Source organism: Lipophrys pholis, assembly GCF_963383615.2.
Source record: "Lipophrys pholis genome assembly, chromosome: 14".
NCBI lineage: Eukaryota > Metazoa > Chordata > Actinopteri > Blenniiformes > Blenniidae > Lipophrys > Lipophrys pholis.
Window position 1 is genome coordinate 20,264,320 of NC_137633.1, and position 17,201 is coordinate 20,281,520.

Genomic DNA, 17,201 nt, shown 5'->3' on the forward strand with positions numbered 1-17,201 from the left:
CTAACAGTAGCTGAAATAATGTTGATTCTAGCAGGGAAAAGAGGAACATATTGTGTTGTTTTTGGCCCCTGAGTTCAAATAAAGTTCCACACATTGGAGAATCAGGTCAGAGTGGGCCCTCCCCAGTTCCCCATGTCAGACGATCTTTGTCCGTCCACTTCTCATTCAAGTGGAGAAAAAAACTCCGCCCCCTTTTGTACTCACCATGACAACAGAGAAACGATCCGGGCTCGTTCTCCGTTGACACGCCGCTCGCGGTTGCCAGGCAACAGTGACACAAATCCAGGGACACATCCGGAGCAGAGGAAGTTTGATCGAGAGACGGAGCAGAGCACCTGAACGCAACACCAACATAAACAATGACCACTTTTCATCTTCCTCTCTTAAACAGCAGCCATCCTCTTCCTCAGCACAAGGACACAACAAGAAACGTTTTTGTGACTCAGTCGGAGGACAGCAGGTAGGCCTGTTCCTTTAAAGGTCATTAAATACCATTAACAAAGCGTGTACTGTGTTTGATTGTTACTCCGTGTTGTTTTCCCTGTTTAGACATAGAAAGGATGGAAATGTTAACTACACATCTGTCAAGGTAAGACCAACATGTTATATTTGGGTTTGTGTTTGTTTTAAAGCCAATTTCCTCTCTGACTTTGCACGTGTCTTGTTTGTAAAAACTAATCCTGCATATTTCATTTATATTCTTCTGTTAATTTCCCATGGTGCGTTCATGGGAGAAATACTTATACAGTACATGCTGTCAAACTGGGAACTTTCCACTTGGAAGGTGGGAAGTTTGGGGGAACCAACTCGCTGATGTGATGTAATCTACATGAGAAATAGTATCTTCTAATGATAAACTTTCTGCAGAAAAACTGAATTTACTAGTCCAGATGGTTGCACCTTTTACACATGGGGCCTTTTTTTTTCCTTCTAGTAATCAAATGTACCATTTTATAGAGAGACAATACCTATCTGACTTTTAAAATGAATTTACGGAATTTATTTTTCCAACACATCCTAAGCCAAAACTGAAGTTTTACATTGCATCCTTATAATTGAAGACCAAAGAAAAGAGGAACTAAGAAAAGTGTGTGTCAATCCTCACTTAATATAACACTCTAAGAGTGTGTTTGCTGTGCAACAAAATAAAAAAAAAAAACAACAATAAAGTAAGTTTTTTTTTTTTAAAGCTACAGAGGAGCTGAAGAGCTGCATGGTAGCCTTTCATTATCGCGACAAAACAGAGCAGTATGTGTTGAGGTGACATCTTTATACGTAATATTGACTTCACACACATAATTTAATCCATGTGTTGAGTTTTAATATGGGTGAACATGATGTTTGGACAATATCTGAAGATTGTTAATGTTAACTTCAACGCTGTTGCTTGTGAAAACATCCAACTCATGATAGTGACTCTGTTAAGTCAGTCAACTGAGTTTCAAGCTTTGAAAACTCAACTCTCCCCTTCTCGTTCTATTTTGGGGTGTTAAACATGAGGCCAACAACGGTTCACCAGACAATCTAATCTGACCTGTGGAATGACCCGGCGAGGAATAAAATGACGAAGCAGAACTTCTCCGCACGGCTGCACAGATTTGTAGTGGCCTTCCTGTGCAGAGTTTGCATGTTCCTCCTTGTGTGTGCATGGCAGGTATACTCTGGTTTCCTCTCGCAAGACACATGAGCCTGAGGTGTGTTGGTCCGGTTGTTCATGAGTGTGTGTGTGGTTGTTTTGTCTCTCGGGGACTTTGTAGAAGACAGCTGAATAGTCCATAGGATGGCAGTTTTTCATTAAAATAAGCAGATTTTTCCATTTTGTCGACTGTGGGTTGCCGTGCAGGCACGGCGTATTGCAGCGAGGCGCTGCACGGAAAGCTCGACGCATCAGTCCAATCATTAAGCTGCAGTGAGTCACTGTGACAAAGACGTTTCACTTCAGGAAGTTCATCTGCTGGGGAAGTTGTTGTTATTTATGTTTCCAGAGTGTTACTTCACTTGTGTTCAGATCAACCATGGTCGTGGGTAGCACCGGAAATAAAAAAAATGGCTTGAACTCCACTGCTTTAAAAGAAGGTTTACAAGAATTCTTCATAATTCAACAACCTGAAAGCATCTCATGCAGCTGTGTACTTCTGCTATATTTACTTTCTTTTATCTTTTTTTTTTTTTTCACATTTAGACTTCAGGCAGGGCCTGGGAGGGAGGGGTGAACACTTTCCAAAAGACCCTGGTCGTGAACAAGCAGGCAGACTTGGACGAGGTGGACAAGCGTCTGGCGCTCAAACGACAAGAGTTCAAGAGCTGCGTGGAGATTCTCAATCAGAGGAGGTCGGAACTGGAAGAAAAACACAAACAGGCGAGTTCAATGAGGAAATAGCTGTCTGCCTTGGTCGCTGACCTTCGTATGACACCACCACCGACACTGTCCTAATAAGGAAGTCCTCCTGGCTTGTATCTTCCACCAGACTAAAGAAAGGGTCATGAAATTTGAGAAGTTTGTGGCCGAAAATGAATCGAAGCGACACAGAGCGCTCAAGAAGTGTGAAGCCACGCGGGAAGAGAACATTGTGAAATGCAGAGAGATAAAAGACTTGACAGAGCGGCTGCAACAGCTGGGAGCCAGGTACAAGCTACTAACCTTTTACTCGTCGGATAAACAGAAGATTACTCATTCTCTAACTCGAAAATCCATCATCTCTTCTTACAGAAAGCAAGTTTTAAAGAAGAGAGTTGAAAAGTATAAAATCTATGAAGACTATTTACTGAAAACACTGGATTTCTTCCCTCGTAGTAAGTTTAAATGTGACTGTTGTTGCCTTGCTGGGCCTGGAAAACATCATTCAGTTGTATGACTGTCAAATGGAATAAACTGAATGTATTTTTTTCCAGACGACCTTGATAATGGGTTTGAATCTTTGGTTATACCCATCATTCAACACCACGAGAGCCTGGCCATCACCCACCGGCAGCTGCTGCAGCGTCTGAGGTTTATGGAGGAGGAGGCGGAGCTCGGCCGCAGACGCCTGCACCGCCTGACGCAGGAGCACAGCACCAGGACACGGGTCGGCGCCGCATGTCCACGTGCTTACTCTCACATGTTTATCGTCATTTTCTTTTCACCCTTCCCCCAACAAACAATCATGAACAGTAACAACAACCTTACAAAGTGGCATGTATGCTTTTATTGCCCTGCATCACTACGATCACATTCCCATAGACCAGGGCTCTGCAACCTTTATGACCAAAAGAACTGTTTTTATCACTTTGCTCCAAAATGTAATTTACTGGGGGGCCGCAGCACACGTCTAACCTTCAAAATGAGGCTAAGGCAGCTTTTAAAGTTTCATATATAGTTTTGATATATGAACATAAACTGTGTCTTATGTTACATTTGTGAACTTTAGGTTGGCAAACATTTCAATACATTTTCAACCGTTTTTGTACCTGATTTCAGTGGTTTCAACCTTCTTTTTCAGCATTTTTCTCAAAATAATTTAGATTTTTTTACTATTTAACAAACCTTTTTACATTTTTTTTTGAAAAAAATCCTACTCATTTTAGTTTCTTCAAGCTGTTTTCATTTTAGTTTAATCATTTTAGTTTCTTCAAGCTGTTTTCAGCCAAAGGTTGAAAGTCCTTTTGATAATGACTTTGTGAGCATGAAAAAAAATGAAAACAAGATAGAAATTCTTGTTCAGGTATCATTTTGTGAAAGCTTCAAGGAGCCACTACAGAACAGCAACACAGAGCCGCAGGTTGCAGACCTCTGCCGTACACAATGGAATAAGGCATTCCATTTATCCAACACATTGGAACATATTGTAGTCTGTATCACTCAGTTAATAGTCCGTGCTCAGGTGTTTCTTGTGTCGTGCTGCAGATGTCCATAAAAGAGCTGTCTGAACTGCAGACTGAGTTAGAAACCCTCGAAGAGAAGAACAAGCAGGCGGAGGTGAACTTGGAGAAGGAACAAAGACTCTCCAGAGAGAGGGTAAGTGCTGGAAGTCTAAAGACGTGACTCTCAGGTAGAAGAATTACCAATGGGACTCTCGTGTCTCAGGTGGGGGAGGAGGGGAGGCTGCTCCTGGCTGTCAACAACCTGGCAGAGCAGTGTTATCTGCCTGGATACGGACCACTGGAGGACATGAATGTGATGACAATGATGGACATGGTGAAGGTAATATCCTGAGGGATGAGCCTTTCTCCAGCAATCCACAATCCAAGTTTACCCAACTTTTTATTTTGAATTTCAGGAGTACATCTTGGACAAGGTGGACACTGAGAGGAGAGCGAGGAGGCTGATGGTGGCGGGGTCGGCCATGACGGCAGCTGCAGAAAAGGCCACAAGGAAGGCGTCCATGAAAAGCCTCGGAAGCAAAACACAAATCAAAAGCTCAAGTAAAGTGAGCAAAAAGAGTGAGGCGTTGAGTTGAGGCTGAGGTTATGATGTGTTCATGTATAACTGGGAAATGAGAGCGCTCCTCTATGCATTTAAAAATAAATATTAATCAACGTCATTCTTTAATCATGAACAAGTAAAAGTATTCTTCTCAGGGACTACTAGGCATATTAGTAACTTGTAACCATTGGGTATTGCATGTCAAAAACAGATATTTCAATTTCTAGCATTTGTAGTTAAATTACATTTCTCATTGACAGAAAAAAACAAAACACTGCATTGCTAACATATTTTGAAATAAATCATAGAATTTACTTGAAATGGACTTGATAGCTACAAAAATGAATATTAAAAAGCTGCGGACTCAAGATTTCAAAATCGGATTACATGATGTAATCTTTACATACGAGTAAAAGTATGAATGAAATTACAGACCTGAAAAATGTCTGTAGAAGTACCAACATGCTACTTATTTACAGTAGCGTCAGTGATGTCAGCTTCATTCAGCTTCATTCAGCTTCAGCGTTCACACTTTCCCACAAACCTCTAGTTGTAATTAATTACTTTCTGACTTCCCAATTCCTTAAACAAATTCTTAGTTAAGGTAAATTGACATGAGAGTATATATTATCGATATTGTCACATGCTCTAAATGCTAAAGAACTTCATGACAAAAAACATGTTTATTAGGTGTGAGAAGTGTGTAATCCTTGTTGAATGTTATGTATATGTATTATTACCAAGTGCACAGTGACGTGATTGCGGTTTCATTTTGTATAAAGATCATTAAATGAGTCAAATAAAAAAGTATTTAACATGAGGTTGTGACCTTTTGTGGTTGTTCAATTATTTTTGGTGAAATACTTTGTAGGTGTCACTGATTTCATGTCGCACATCATGAAATGAATATTACTGTCTACTTAAATCCTAATAATTCATGTTAATTATTGCTTTGTATGTATGTATGTATGTATGTAGTCTGTAATATGTATGTATTTTACCAACTTTTTTGCAAAATCTACTCACCCGAATTGCATGAAATTTTCAGGGATGACTTGTCATTATCCAAACACCAATTGACTAGATTGTGGAACGTTAACGGCTAACCGTTTCCGAATAAATCGCAAGAAACGGTGAAAAAATGTCCCATACAAAGCGTATGAGAGAGGCACCTCATGGAGGAGATCAGTGTTTCACACAGTATCTACCGAGATAGCATCGACATGAGCTAACGGCTATCATGCTAATGATGCTAACTCGGTTCCGCAAACAAACGTGGGGTTGGCGAAGGTCTGCGTACTACGGAGTGCCCGTTCTGGTATTGTAATTGTAATTATAATTGTCATAAAATTGATGTAAATAATTCAGTAAAAGTACATAACATCTATCGCCAGTATTTATTTATTTTGAACCAAAAACAGTATGTACGTATATAGAAATTACACAATTATAATTTGTTTATTAAACCAAAACTAATGCAAACCCCAAATCTATTTTAAACTTGATTTCAAGATACGAACACCAGAAAGAAAGAAAGAAAGAAAGAAAGAAAGAAAGAAAGAAAGAAAGAAAGAAAGAAAGAAACACACCACACACACACACACACACACACACACACACACACACACACACACACACACACACACACACACTGGCCCTTTAACGCAACCACGTGGTATTGCCAAACATCCGGGTTACAGAAAACGGAAACAATGTTGCTGCAATGTTTTGACGCACGTCTTTGACGCAGGTGAGTTTATTACACGTAAGATGTTTCAGATGTGTGGTGGAAGGTTTGTGTGGGTAAGGGGGGGTCACAGGGGGGGCCGTGCCCGGTGTGGTCCTGTTCTCACTGGGGGTGTCAAGGGGGCTGGAAGGGGGGGTCACAGGGGGGCTCCAGCCCAGCTGGTTCTCACCCCTTGTTTCCCTGACAGATGGAGCCTGAAGGCGGCTGCTGTGTTCACTGCACAGAGGACATTTCTTCACTCTTCACTGAGGAACCCACCAGCACCAAACACAAAGTAACCTGGATGATCCACTACAGTAACTTATTACATTTACTCCCTGCGTTACTGCATGTAACGTGAATGTTAGGTCGCTTTTATTAGGATCACTGAAAAGCAGGGGGAGGTTTGGGGCAGGGCTGTGACACACATTTTGTTTGAAGGCCCAGTTTCATCTTGAGTGAGCCGGACTGGTAAAAGAATGCCACAATAACCTTTAAATTTAAACTTTAGACTCTAAAGTTTAGAGCTTTTCTTTGTTGCGGTGCAGCATATATGTGATGAAAAACTCCCATGTTTTCACAAAACCAAAGAATTACAATGGAAAATGACTACAATCTAATCATAAAGCTAATTTTAATGAAATCTTCTGGTTAAAAATACAATGAAATGTCCAACAAACTTCTCCTGTAGCTGTTGCATTATGGGCGTTTTTACAAGCTCGCCCTGACAAGTCAAAACACATCATTTTTGTGTTATTTTTTCAGAAAAGTATTACGTTTACGTGGCAATGTTTAGAAAACTCTGTCAGTTTCCACAAAAATAAATTACGGGCTGTTTAAGTAAAATTACTCTGCTTAATATTTGTATCAAAAACCTTTCACTTGTATATTTTCTTTGTTCATCCAGTTGACATGTGTGAGTTCGATACATTCAAAGCACATTTCCCAGACAAAGCGTATAAAATGACACCATGGTGAGTTTTTTTTAGTAAATGAAAGGAGATAAACAAAGTGTTAATAATGGATAAATGAATGGCTTCAGAATGTCGATTAAAAAGCTTCATTACTCATTCTAATTGTGGCCAGACATGGTAGCAATTTAGGATTCCAAAGGTAGAAAATTTAATTTCAGTTATACTCAGATTACATACTTGGGGGGGGGGGGGGGGGGGGGGGGGGATGTAATATGTACTATGCCCACAACTTCAAATAATACTTTTTTTAATCTGCTATTTTGTCACCAGTATTTTCTTATTTTAAGAGAGAAATCACCAGCTTTGTTTCTACATTTCCTTTCTAAACAAATGCACGGTGTAGTTTTTTATATGTTTGACTGAGAAATACAGTTTGAATCTAGATTTGATTTTAAAAAGTAAGTAACATTTTAAGTTTTAAGTAGATATCAATGGAATAAAAACTTCTGTACATTTAAACAATGCAAAAGTAGTTCTTGAGTAGAAATGTAGATTATTGTTTTCCAACTGTGATTGCACAATAACCAGATTTATTTTTGATTTATTAAATTTCTTTTTAGGAATTAGGCAGCCAGTTCTGTGCAGTGAGAAAAGTGCGCGGTGATGGGAACTGCTTCTACCGAGCTTTCTGCTTCGCACACTTGGAGTCCGTCCTGCATAACGCCAGAGCTTTGCAGAGGTCGGTCGTCACGACACTCCACCTGAGGTCACAGAAAATAGAACCCTGTTGGTTAAATGTTTTATAGTCTCGTCTCGCTGGTTTTCATTCTCAGATTCAAGGAGACGATGACCGCGAGCAGCGAGGCGCTGCTTTCTGCAGGGTTTGATGAAAACTCCTTCAAGCACCACCTGAACACAGTAAATGGGGAATTTCATTGCTTTTGATCATTTGTACCAAGTATAAATACGTTTAAAAAAAAAGTCTAAAGTAGCAGTTTTAACCTTCAACTTTATTCATGATTTCTATTCAAAATACTATTTAAGTTGAGTTACAATTAACGTCAAAGTTCGGAAAGTCAACAAGTATTCAGTTATCTTCAACCTGAACATGCAGCCGTCTTTGATAAACATTTGGTCGACATTTTTTGGATCGTCCGGTTTCCTCTCACGATCCAAAACACATGCATGTGAGGTTAAATGGTGGCCCTAGTTGTGTGCGAGGACTGCTTTTAGACCACAGGCTTTTTATCAACTCTGTTTTAAAAAAATCTAGAGCAGACTTGGAAGAACTGCCCATGGCGTGTTACCGCGTTAAGATTGTGAAGAACTTTGACTCCGCCTGTTCTCCTGAACGGGAGCAGACAGTAAACAGTCGGTCGTCCTGAAGGTGCTGAGCGTCGTGGAGCAGTGTCAGGCCGACGAGCACGACGACACGCTGCTCAGGCTCTTCAACCGCCGGCCGACCTCGGACGGCGTGGTGCAGTACCTCCGGCTGCTCACGTCGGCACACCTGCAGAAGCACGCCGACTTCTTCGGCAGCTTCGTGGAGGCCCCGGACCTCCGAGCCTACTGCCGTCAGGTCAGTGAGAGCGTGCCGCCGCCGCCGACCTTAAGTGAGAAACGCCTGTCAGATGACGCGTGAGCTCCGTGCTCTCTTCACTCAGGAAGTGGAGGCCATGGCGATGGAGTGCGACCACGTGGACATCCTGGCGCTGTCGCAGGCTCTGGGCGTCTGCATCCACATCGTTTCGATGGAGGGCGACGAGCAGCAGCTGGCTCATCACGTCATTCCAGAGGGAGGCGAACCGTCACTTCACCTCCTCTACCAGACGTCGCATTATAACATCCTGTACCCGCGGTCGCCGCGGCGCTGACCTCCACTCAGGAACATGAACTCACCGAGACACTTGTGGGAACAGCTTTTTATAAAATCTTACAGTTTACAGCAACCTAACGTGGAAAGTACAGGGGCACACTGCACATTCAGTATTTAGGAGAGTTAAAAATACCTTTTTTTTTTACAAACTTTATCACTGCTGCTTTTATTTCTGCTGCTTTTTCTGCTGTGGTTTCACACTTTTCTTGAACTTCTTTTTCTTCCCCTCCTTTGAAACGCTGGTCAGAGCGCTCTCCTTCTTGGACAGAGGGATGCTGGGCAGCGGGAGCTTCCCCATCTGAGTGGGGTACTTGGTCTTTAACATGTTCTTGAAGATGGGCTGCGAGATCAAATGCTTCAAATGCTTCTTCATCCCTTTGACTTTCTTCTGCTGCTCCCTGTCGGCAACCTCGTCCTTTTCTCCGCCTGCACACACAAACAAACTTGACTTGTACCTTTCAACACGGGTTAATACAAATCCAAAGTACTTCACAGAAAAACGAGAAAAACTCAAAACATTGAATTCTTGATTCATCAGTTTTTAAAACTTGTGACCACCGACACCTTTTAACAGAAAAACTCCAGATCAAACGAAGTGATTAATAACTTTAGATGCTTTTCACTGTGACTGCACACACACTGATGTTAAAGAACTGCCCGATATTGAAATGTGGAAATAATCACGCAAATCATCGACATGTTGTCTTTTATCTGTCAGGCTATTAAAACCTACTGGAAGTGAAGACACAGCACAAGTACAGGACGTTTTTAGACGTCACCTGAATCTGTAAGATAAAACTTTATTTTTTAGACTCATAAGATGTCAGTGAGATAAAGATTGTGTCATGCTGGGGAAAATGAATTAAAATATAAACCACACAGGTCAGACTTCTACTTCACAAACTTAGTAAACATGTATGAAAAAGAAAACGTTAAAGACCACTACCTATATGTTCAGTTCCATATTCTTTCTTTTTTTTTTTTTTTTTTAACTGTTACAGCGTTTGAGGATAGAACCGGCAGACATGATACACACCGGCACCGAAGACATAGCGCTGCCTTTACTTTTCCTCCGTACGTTACACACATGAGTACTACACAACCACATGCATGCCAAGAAATGGAGGGTGTTCAGTTCCATATTAAATACCCTTTTCTCTAGTTTCTGTTTGCCTTGGTGTTTTTTGTGTTTCCAAAAATGATGTCGTTTTCATGTTGGGCCACTAGTGGGTGCTGTTGGTTGTTTTTGTAATGAAATCACACACCAGCGCGCAGAGAACAATACACTGTAAACTTTACCGATGGGAGTTCATGGACATTCATATGGATAGACGAACAAGTTAACTCGCCATAGAATATGGACTGGGAGTCATGACACTCTGGACGAAACATTGTTATTGTCCAACGAGTCGCACGTGTGCAAAAGAAGTATTTACTACGGCCGTGGTGCACATGAGGAGGAGCAGCGTTTCTGCTGTCTCCAGGGAGATGGGGCCCGAGCGTTTCCAAATAGTTGTGGTTTCCACAGAGACGGAGTTTAGAGCATTGTCAAGAAGTTCCATCTTGGGAGCCCTTTACAAAAAGTTGCGTTTTCAGCCTCTCCGGCAATGTTGTCATGTAAACAGACACCTACAACACTTCAAACGTTTCGTGTTTCAACTTGGAATCATTGTCTTGTAAACGGGCCCAGAATCTAAAGCAGAAATATTAAAAAATAAATAAGACAAAAACATCTTTTACCCAACTGGGTCTGGTGTGCTTCACACTGAAGGGAGGAGGAGAGATTCAATCACAGTGGGACAAATTCTATTTCCTATTTTTTTACAAAATGTTGTTTCTTGGTGTGTCGGGGCAATTAAAGAGACAGCAGCTCAATGCGCTCAGCCTCAACCAAATAAATCCTTTCTACTCCTACAGGCTGCAGAGGAGACGAGGATCCATAGCTCAAAGCATGAATCTATTCAAAATAAAAGCATGTCGGCGGTGTGTGTGGGGGGGGGGATATGTAAATCAAAGCAAAAAGAGGCCATGCCCAGCCCACACGGTGTGTGTGTTGATATGAAGCACATGATGAGATTTGTATTTTTACTGGTGTGACAATGTTTCCCTCACCGAGCAAAAGATCGTCGTCCAGGTCGAGCTCCAGCGCCTCGGCTGCACGCTTGAACCACGAGTTGTGCTTCTTCTCCCTGCTGTTGAAGTATTCCATCTTCTCGATGCTGTGGGCCAGCTTCACTCGCTCCTGCGGCGGGAACACCGGTCACATAATCAAATCGCACCCAAACGGGCCCCCTGAAAGCAGGTCCTGATGGGAGTGGGCCTCACCTCGATGGCCTTCATGCACTTGGTCTCCACGGGGAACATGGGCAGCTCCTCGTCCTTTCCCAGCGTCTTGTAGATCTTCTGGAAGTTCATCATGTCGTCGGGGCCGATGAGCAGCAGACTGAGCCCCTCCTTGGTGGCCCGGGCCGTCCGGCCGCTCCGGTGGACGTACGTCTCAGACGTTCGAGGAACCTGCGGGCAGAGGTGCAGAGATTTACAGAAAGTGTGCAGGTACAGGTGAACCTACAAAACAAGAGCTCATTTTAACGTAATTTATTTCACACTGAAATTTCCCTAAATCATAGATTTTGAAAACATTTTATTCTTAATAATTTTCTCTGACAAGTCATGAAAATCAATATCCCACAGAATCTCTAACAGGATTTGTTTATTCTTTTAACTGGAGTTCATAACTTTCAAATTCAATATATGCCTATTCTGTTGGAGGGCAAGCAAAACTAAATTGCGTGTCTTGTAAGAACAGTGCAATAAAGTTTACTTAAACAGTGCGTCTGGAGCTACACCGGTCACACGTGGGATGCAGGTGCCTCGTGTACAAAGGGGACAAACGCACAAAAACATGGCGTACGCTTTTTTTCCCCCCACGACAAAGTTCAGATGTATCAAGAAATAAACTGGAAATAAAGAAATGTGATGCGCTGGTGATGCACAAAAGTGCAACGTGCAGCGAGAGCCAGTTTTCTAATGTCATGGGAGTTATGGAGCTTCACACACAAGGCAATAAAATTGACGTCTTCTCTCTGAATAAAGCTCTATAATCTCAGTTTCGGGGTCCGTCTGACAGCAGGAGAAGCTGCCATCAGCTTTCAGAGGGTTTACCTGGTAGTGAATGACATGCTGAACGTCGGGGATGTCCAGACCTCGCGCCGCCACGTCGGTGGTCAGAAGAACACAACTGGGAGTGAAAGGAAAAGTTGGTCAAATCAGTGGTCGTGCAGAGTATTTGGTATTAAGTGGGAATTTCCTAAATTCTGCATTCTTTCTTGAAAAAAAAAACCCCAAAAAACTAACATCTCACAAGAAACAACCACAGAAGAAAAGATCAGGTGTTTCACTTTGATTCAAAAAATCCCCCATGGAACCCCGATTATGAAAAACAATGAACTGAAGGACTGAACATATCAACTTTTAGATTTAATATTGTGATTCAAACACAATGCAGTGCTTTATAAATCCTACAAACCCACTTTATTACACTCAAAGTGTCAGATATTAAAACATTGAAATTGAAAAAGCTGGGACAGGAGCTCATTCAATTCAATTCAACTTTATTTATATAGCACCAAATACAACACAGTCATTTCTTGGTGCTTTTAACTGAGAGAAACCCAACAAATCAAATAAACGCTGGAAAGATTATTGGCACAAATCAGGAAGAGCTCCGAGCTACAGGTCAGTGACGGAGCATGAGAAGTGTATTCCGGAGAGGTGGAGCCTCTCGTATGTAAAGACAATCACTGAACTGTGTCTAAAAATGGTGGAAGAATAACAGAAAACTATTGTTTGTATATGACCACACCGGGGTTTACGTGGACGAGGAAGCTTCATATTGCAACTGCAACATATAGAAATGAACCGTTATAGAAATGCTGACCAATAAACACTTTGATAATACATCTCCCTTTACCAACAGAAAGTTCACGATGAAAGACAGCCATACGTATTGGACCAGAAGTTACTGAGCATTTCGTCGCTTTTGTCAACGATGGATTCACTTCACCACTCTCACTTCAAATTGTTTATATTTAACTACACTATACTGTAACAAATCACATAAAGCATCAACTGTCGGAATCATTCAACCTTCAGGGGCGAGACAAGATCCTGTTCCAACTCTTTTGAGCTGTGTCACTGCCAACAAATTAGAAATGAGCTATTTTCCATGTAATTGTAAAAAAAATAAATAAAAAAAATTCATCTGATATGTTGTTTGTGTTGATTCATGTTTGCATTCTGTTTTTACTTAAACTCAACACAATGTCCCAACTTTTTTGGAAAGGAGAGCGTACTAGTCTGTTCCAGCTGTGTCATTGAACCAGAGTGGGAGCCGTGCAGGACGTGTGCAGACACGACTGAGCCTGACAGTTGTGAAACAGTTGTGGTTGAAACGGCGTCACCAGAAACAGAAGCTCGTCTTCTCTGCACCCGCCGGAGAAAACCCAGAGGCTCTCGGCTGCGGTTCAACCCTTTCGGCATCATCATGAGCACACGGCGCCTGTGAACTCACCTCCCCCTCTCGGCGAAGCGCTCCAGGTTTTTGAGGCGCTGCTTCTGGTGCATGTTGGCGTGCAGCGGCAGCGGCGTGCAGTCCAGGATCACCAGCAGGGAGTTGAGTCTCTTGATGCAGTCGATGCTGTTGGCGAACACCATGGTGCGCCCCGGGTACTGCAGCAGGAAGTAGTAGAGGTAGAAGTCCTTCTCCTCCTTCTGGCAGTGGATCTGCGTCTCCGTCAGCGACTCCACGGTGGCCTCCTTCCTGGTGAGGTCGATGACTTTGGGCTTGGATTTGATCCCCACCTTCTCCATGAGGACCTCCAGCTTGTTCCTCTGGTCCACGCTCCTCTTCTTCTTCATCAGGCGCGACGGCAGGCTGTGGGTCATCGTCAGCGTGGCGGAGAACACGAACATCTGCCTGGTGGGGTTGAAGTGCGTGCTGTTCAGCATCTCCAGCAGATTCTCCAGCTCTGCAAAGTGTCCTCTCTCCACCATGCGGTCGGCTTCGTCGATGACCAGACACCTTGAACACAAACACGGTTAAGATAAGACCCGGCTCACAGGACGTGCCCTGTGGAAACACACCGTTTCAGAAAAGCTCCTGAAAGAAGAAGCTGCTTCCCCACTTAACCGACCCGTAGAAGATGAAAATGGAGCTGATCAGTAAACTGAGCTCCACCGCAGCGGCGAAAATGTCAACCATGTGGAAATACCACAGCCATTTGTAATATCGGCAGCGTTTCACAGCTTCTTCCAAGGCAACCAGTTTCACTCCACATTATATTAATCTAAAAATCTAAAAGCTTTTTAATCTGCAGTATATCCTGAAGTCTCCACATTATATTTCAGACACGGACGTATCAGAGAGGTACCGTAAAGTATGTTACACCGAGATCACTTAGGACAAGAAGTGACCCATGTTGGTTTTTACTTCACTGCACCTCATACAGCCGAGCTGTGACACAGGGAATCCAGCAGGGGATCAATTCAGGAATAAACCAAGAACAAGTTTAAGTTCTAATGGACTCCATAAAACCTCTTTGCAGATCAGTATATCAAGAAAATCTAAGTACCAGACTGGGAAAGTCTCGGCTTTTGCTGATACTCACTGTCTCAGGGTCAAAAGTTCTGATTGTGCTTCTCTACTTACTTTTTCCTTTTTTAAACAATTGCACAGGTCTCCCAGTCAGAAACAACAATCTACATGCAGTTGACAATTCTTTTTTTTTTTTTTTATTAATTTGCAACTGTACCAAAGTAAATAATTTAGCCTATTTTGTATTTTTAGAGTTTCAGCTCTGTGAAAAATCTGAGTCATTTCACTTCAAATCCAGTGTGATGAGTTCCAGAGCTGAAAGTCTGAAAACTGTGTCAAATATTTATGAGCCTGACTGCACATTAGCTTCTTTTGACGTAATGATGCAGGACAGTCAGGCTTCATCTCGTCTAATTTTATCCACAATTAATTTTTTTCCAAATGTGCCCGTATTTCTGACATTAGAAGCACCTGAATTTAGATAATGGAGTCTACAGCTTCACTCCACTGATATCTGTGACTTACCTGAGCTGTCTGAGGTTGACCAGATGTGGATCTTTCTCTTTGACTAAATCCCACAGACGTCCCGGAGTAGCAATAATGATCTCTGGCCTGCGCTTCAGCATCCTCCTCTGCTTCTGCTGTGCCATTCCTCCCACCACGATGGCCGTTTTAATCCCTGCACAACGGTGACACATCGAATACCTTGACATCAGCAAAAGCGCGAAGAGGCGATCAGTTTGTCAAACGCCGACTGACGTAGACTCACCTGTGAACTTTGCGATAGCGTCGATGTGGTGTTTGACCTGAACAGCCAGCTCTCTGGTGGGAGTCAGAACAAGTCCAAGAAGAGGCTGATTGTGATCACCAGCATCATTCTCCTTGAAATCAAACTCCACTTTTGCAGAATCAAGCTGCTCGTCGTCGTCTCTTTCTTCCGTCACGTCGTCTTGAATCTGATCGCCAGCATTTCCATCCTCTTGTTCTGAAGCCTCCATCTCGTCCTCCTGCTCTGCGTCTATAGTGGCCTTCTCTACAGAAGGCAAATACAAACTCTCCACCTTTACAGAAGGCTCACCGTCGCCATCGGCTGTTTTTTCCGGGCATTTCTTCCACTCAAGGATGCTGTGGATCATAGGAATGCCAAAAGCCAGAGTCTTTCCACTGCCTGAAAAAAAGGAGTAGACATGAAAATCTGGTGACAAACAAAAGGTTGTGAAATAAAAAAACATTTGAGAAACTGAACTGCATGTCACCTGTTTCTGCTGCACCCAGTATGTCCATACGATCTCTGATGGCAGACGGCAGAGCCAGGGCTTGAATCGGTGTGGGTGAAGCAAATCCAAGACTTCCCAGCGCTTTTAGTACCAGAGGGGGAACAAACAGCTCCTTCCACGCACTCACGTCAGCGTTTTTGTCAGTGGAGCCACAAAGAGCTGCATTTGTCCAGTTCTTCACTTGCTTCATGGGAGGTTTGGAAATTACAACCTCATTTGATTTTTCATCACCTGGAGCCATCTGCTCTGATGGAGACTCCACAGTTACCTGCTCCGATGAAGGCTCCACATTTACCTGCTTTTCTGGCTCTGCACTCTTGTCTTTCTCTTGCTTTGGTTTCTTTTTCTTCTTTTTGTTTTTGTTTTTTGATTTCACCTTCAGATCAGATACCGGGGTTGAATCTTTAGCTGCATCATCATTGACCACTTCATCTGAAGCTTTACTCTCCTGCTTTTCCTCTTCAGGTGACACATTATCTGACTGATTTGCAGTTACTTTCTTCTTCTTTTTCTTCTTCTTGGGTTTCTTCTTTGCTGGCTCAGCTGTGCTCTCACCTCCAGCCTCCTCTCCCTCACTGGCTTTTCTCTTCTTTGCCCTTTTCTCCTCCTGCTTCAAGGCCTTTTCAGCGTTGGCTGCAGCTTTTTCGGTGTCAATCAGACTGTAGTTTGTCAGCTCCTCAAAACACACCAAACCCTCCAGACCCTCCTCGGAGAAGAGGCTGGGATCGAGCTCCACCGCTTTCCATTTCCCTTTAACGTTGATGCCCCGTTTGTTGGACTTCTGCTCTCTGGGGCACACAAACCTCTTCTTCGCTTTGCCATTCTTAGTTTTCATTTTGTCTACAAATTAAGAAAATCGAAAACCAGCTCGATCAGGACGCAATGAAACGGCTGCTAACGTCGAGATTTAGACGCACGTGTGCTTTCAATGTGTAAAGTTAGCCAGCAGTAAACTACAGAAGCTTCATCATATAAACATGAAGCAACGAATAAAGTTCACGAATAATGTAAATATCCGTGGGGGAAAAAACCACACACGACAAAGCGTCTTACCTCGACCGAGTGTTTTAAAAGCATCAAAATATTATCCCGTCTGATGACAACCACACATGAGCGCAGGGCGCCGCCATGACAGTTCCGGTCACGTGGTTTGCAAAAACTTTATTGCTCAGCCAACACAAACAGTGAACACACTCCACCGTGGAACTGTAGGTATTACTTTTCCAACAAAAATGAGTTCAAGAGGAGAATTTTGTCCGCGGTGCATCTCTTAGATAACACTTGTAACATTATGCAAATGATTTATGTTCTAAAATTTAATATTGATAACGAAAGACAATACTGATACTTTCAGCCCACAAGCTGCTTTCCAAAAACTCAAAGAAATCATTGATTCTATGGGTTGTAGCAGAA

At 42.7% G+C, this 17,201-nt stretch overlaps 3 protein-coding genes across 4 annotated transcripts; 2 read left to right on the plus strand and 1 right to left on the minus strand.

Moving 5' to 3' along the window:
- Positions 1-2,015: 2,015 nt before the first annotated feature.
- ccdc197 (coiled-coil domain containing 197) lies at positions 2,016-5,229 on the plus strand (the record flags this gene model as incomplete). The annotated part of the gene is made up of 8 exons (XM_080479871.1): positions 2,016-2,021; positions 2,183-2,359; positions 2,469-2,626; positions 2,711-2,793; positions 2,893-3,065; positions 3,884-3,994; positions 4,064-4,180; positions 4,257-5,229. 8 exons carry the CDS (start codon positions 2,016-2,018, stop codon positions 4,434-4,436), a joined length of 1,005 nt encoding a protein of 334 aa, XP_080335997.1. The 3' UTR covers positions 4,437-5,229.
- A 919-nt stretch (positions 5,230-6,148) lies between these two features.
- On the plus strand, positions 6,149-10,078 carry LOC308119774 (ubiquitin thioesterase OTUB2-like). Its single transcript, XM_080479962.1, has 6 exons — positions 6,149-6,167; positions 6,337-6,423; positions 7,663-7,781; positions 7,876-7,960; positions 8,430-8,621; positions 8,707-10,078. The coding sequence occupies exons 2-6, from the start codon at positions 6,337-6,339 to the stop codon at positions 8,914-8,916; spliced, it is 693 nt and encodes a 230-aa protein (XP_080336088.1). The 5' UTR covers positions 6,149-6,167; the 3' UTR covers positions 8,917-10,078.
- On the minus strand, positions 8,952-16,905 carry ddx24 (DEAD (Asp-Glu-Ala-Asp) box helicase 24). 2 transcript variants are annotated; one of them, XM_080479959.1, is made up of 9 exons: positions 16,842-16,905; positions 15,768-16,628; positions 15,281-15,679; positions 15,037-15,190; positions 13,489-13,998; positions 12,081-12,156; positions 11,244-11,432; positions 11,031-11,160; positions 8,952-9,344 (listed from the first exon to the last, which is right to left on the minus strand). In XM_080479959.1, the coding sequence occupies exons 2-9, from the start codon at positions 16,621-16,623 to the stop codon at positions 9,085-9,087; spliced, it is 2,574 nt and encodes an 857-aa protein (XP_080336085.1). In that variant the 5' UTR covers positions 16,624-16,628; positions 16,842-16,905; the 3' UTR covers positions 8,952-9,084. The 2 variants fall into 2 exon arrangements, with proteins under 2 accessions (XP_080336085.1, XP_080336084.1); XM_080479958.1 differs by having other exon boundaries at positions 15,768-16,904.
- Positions 16,906-17,201: the final 296 nt, after the last annotated feature.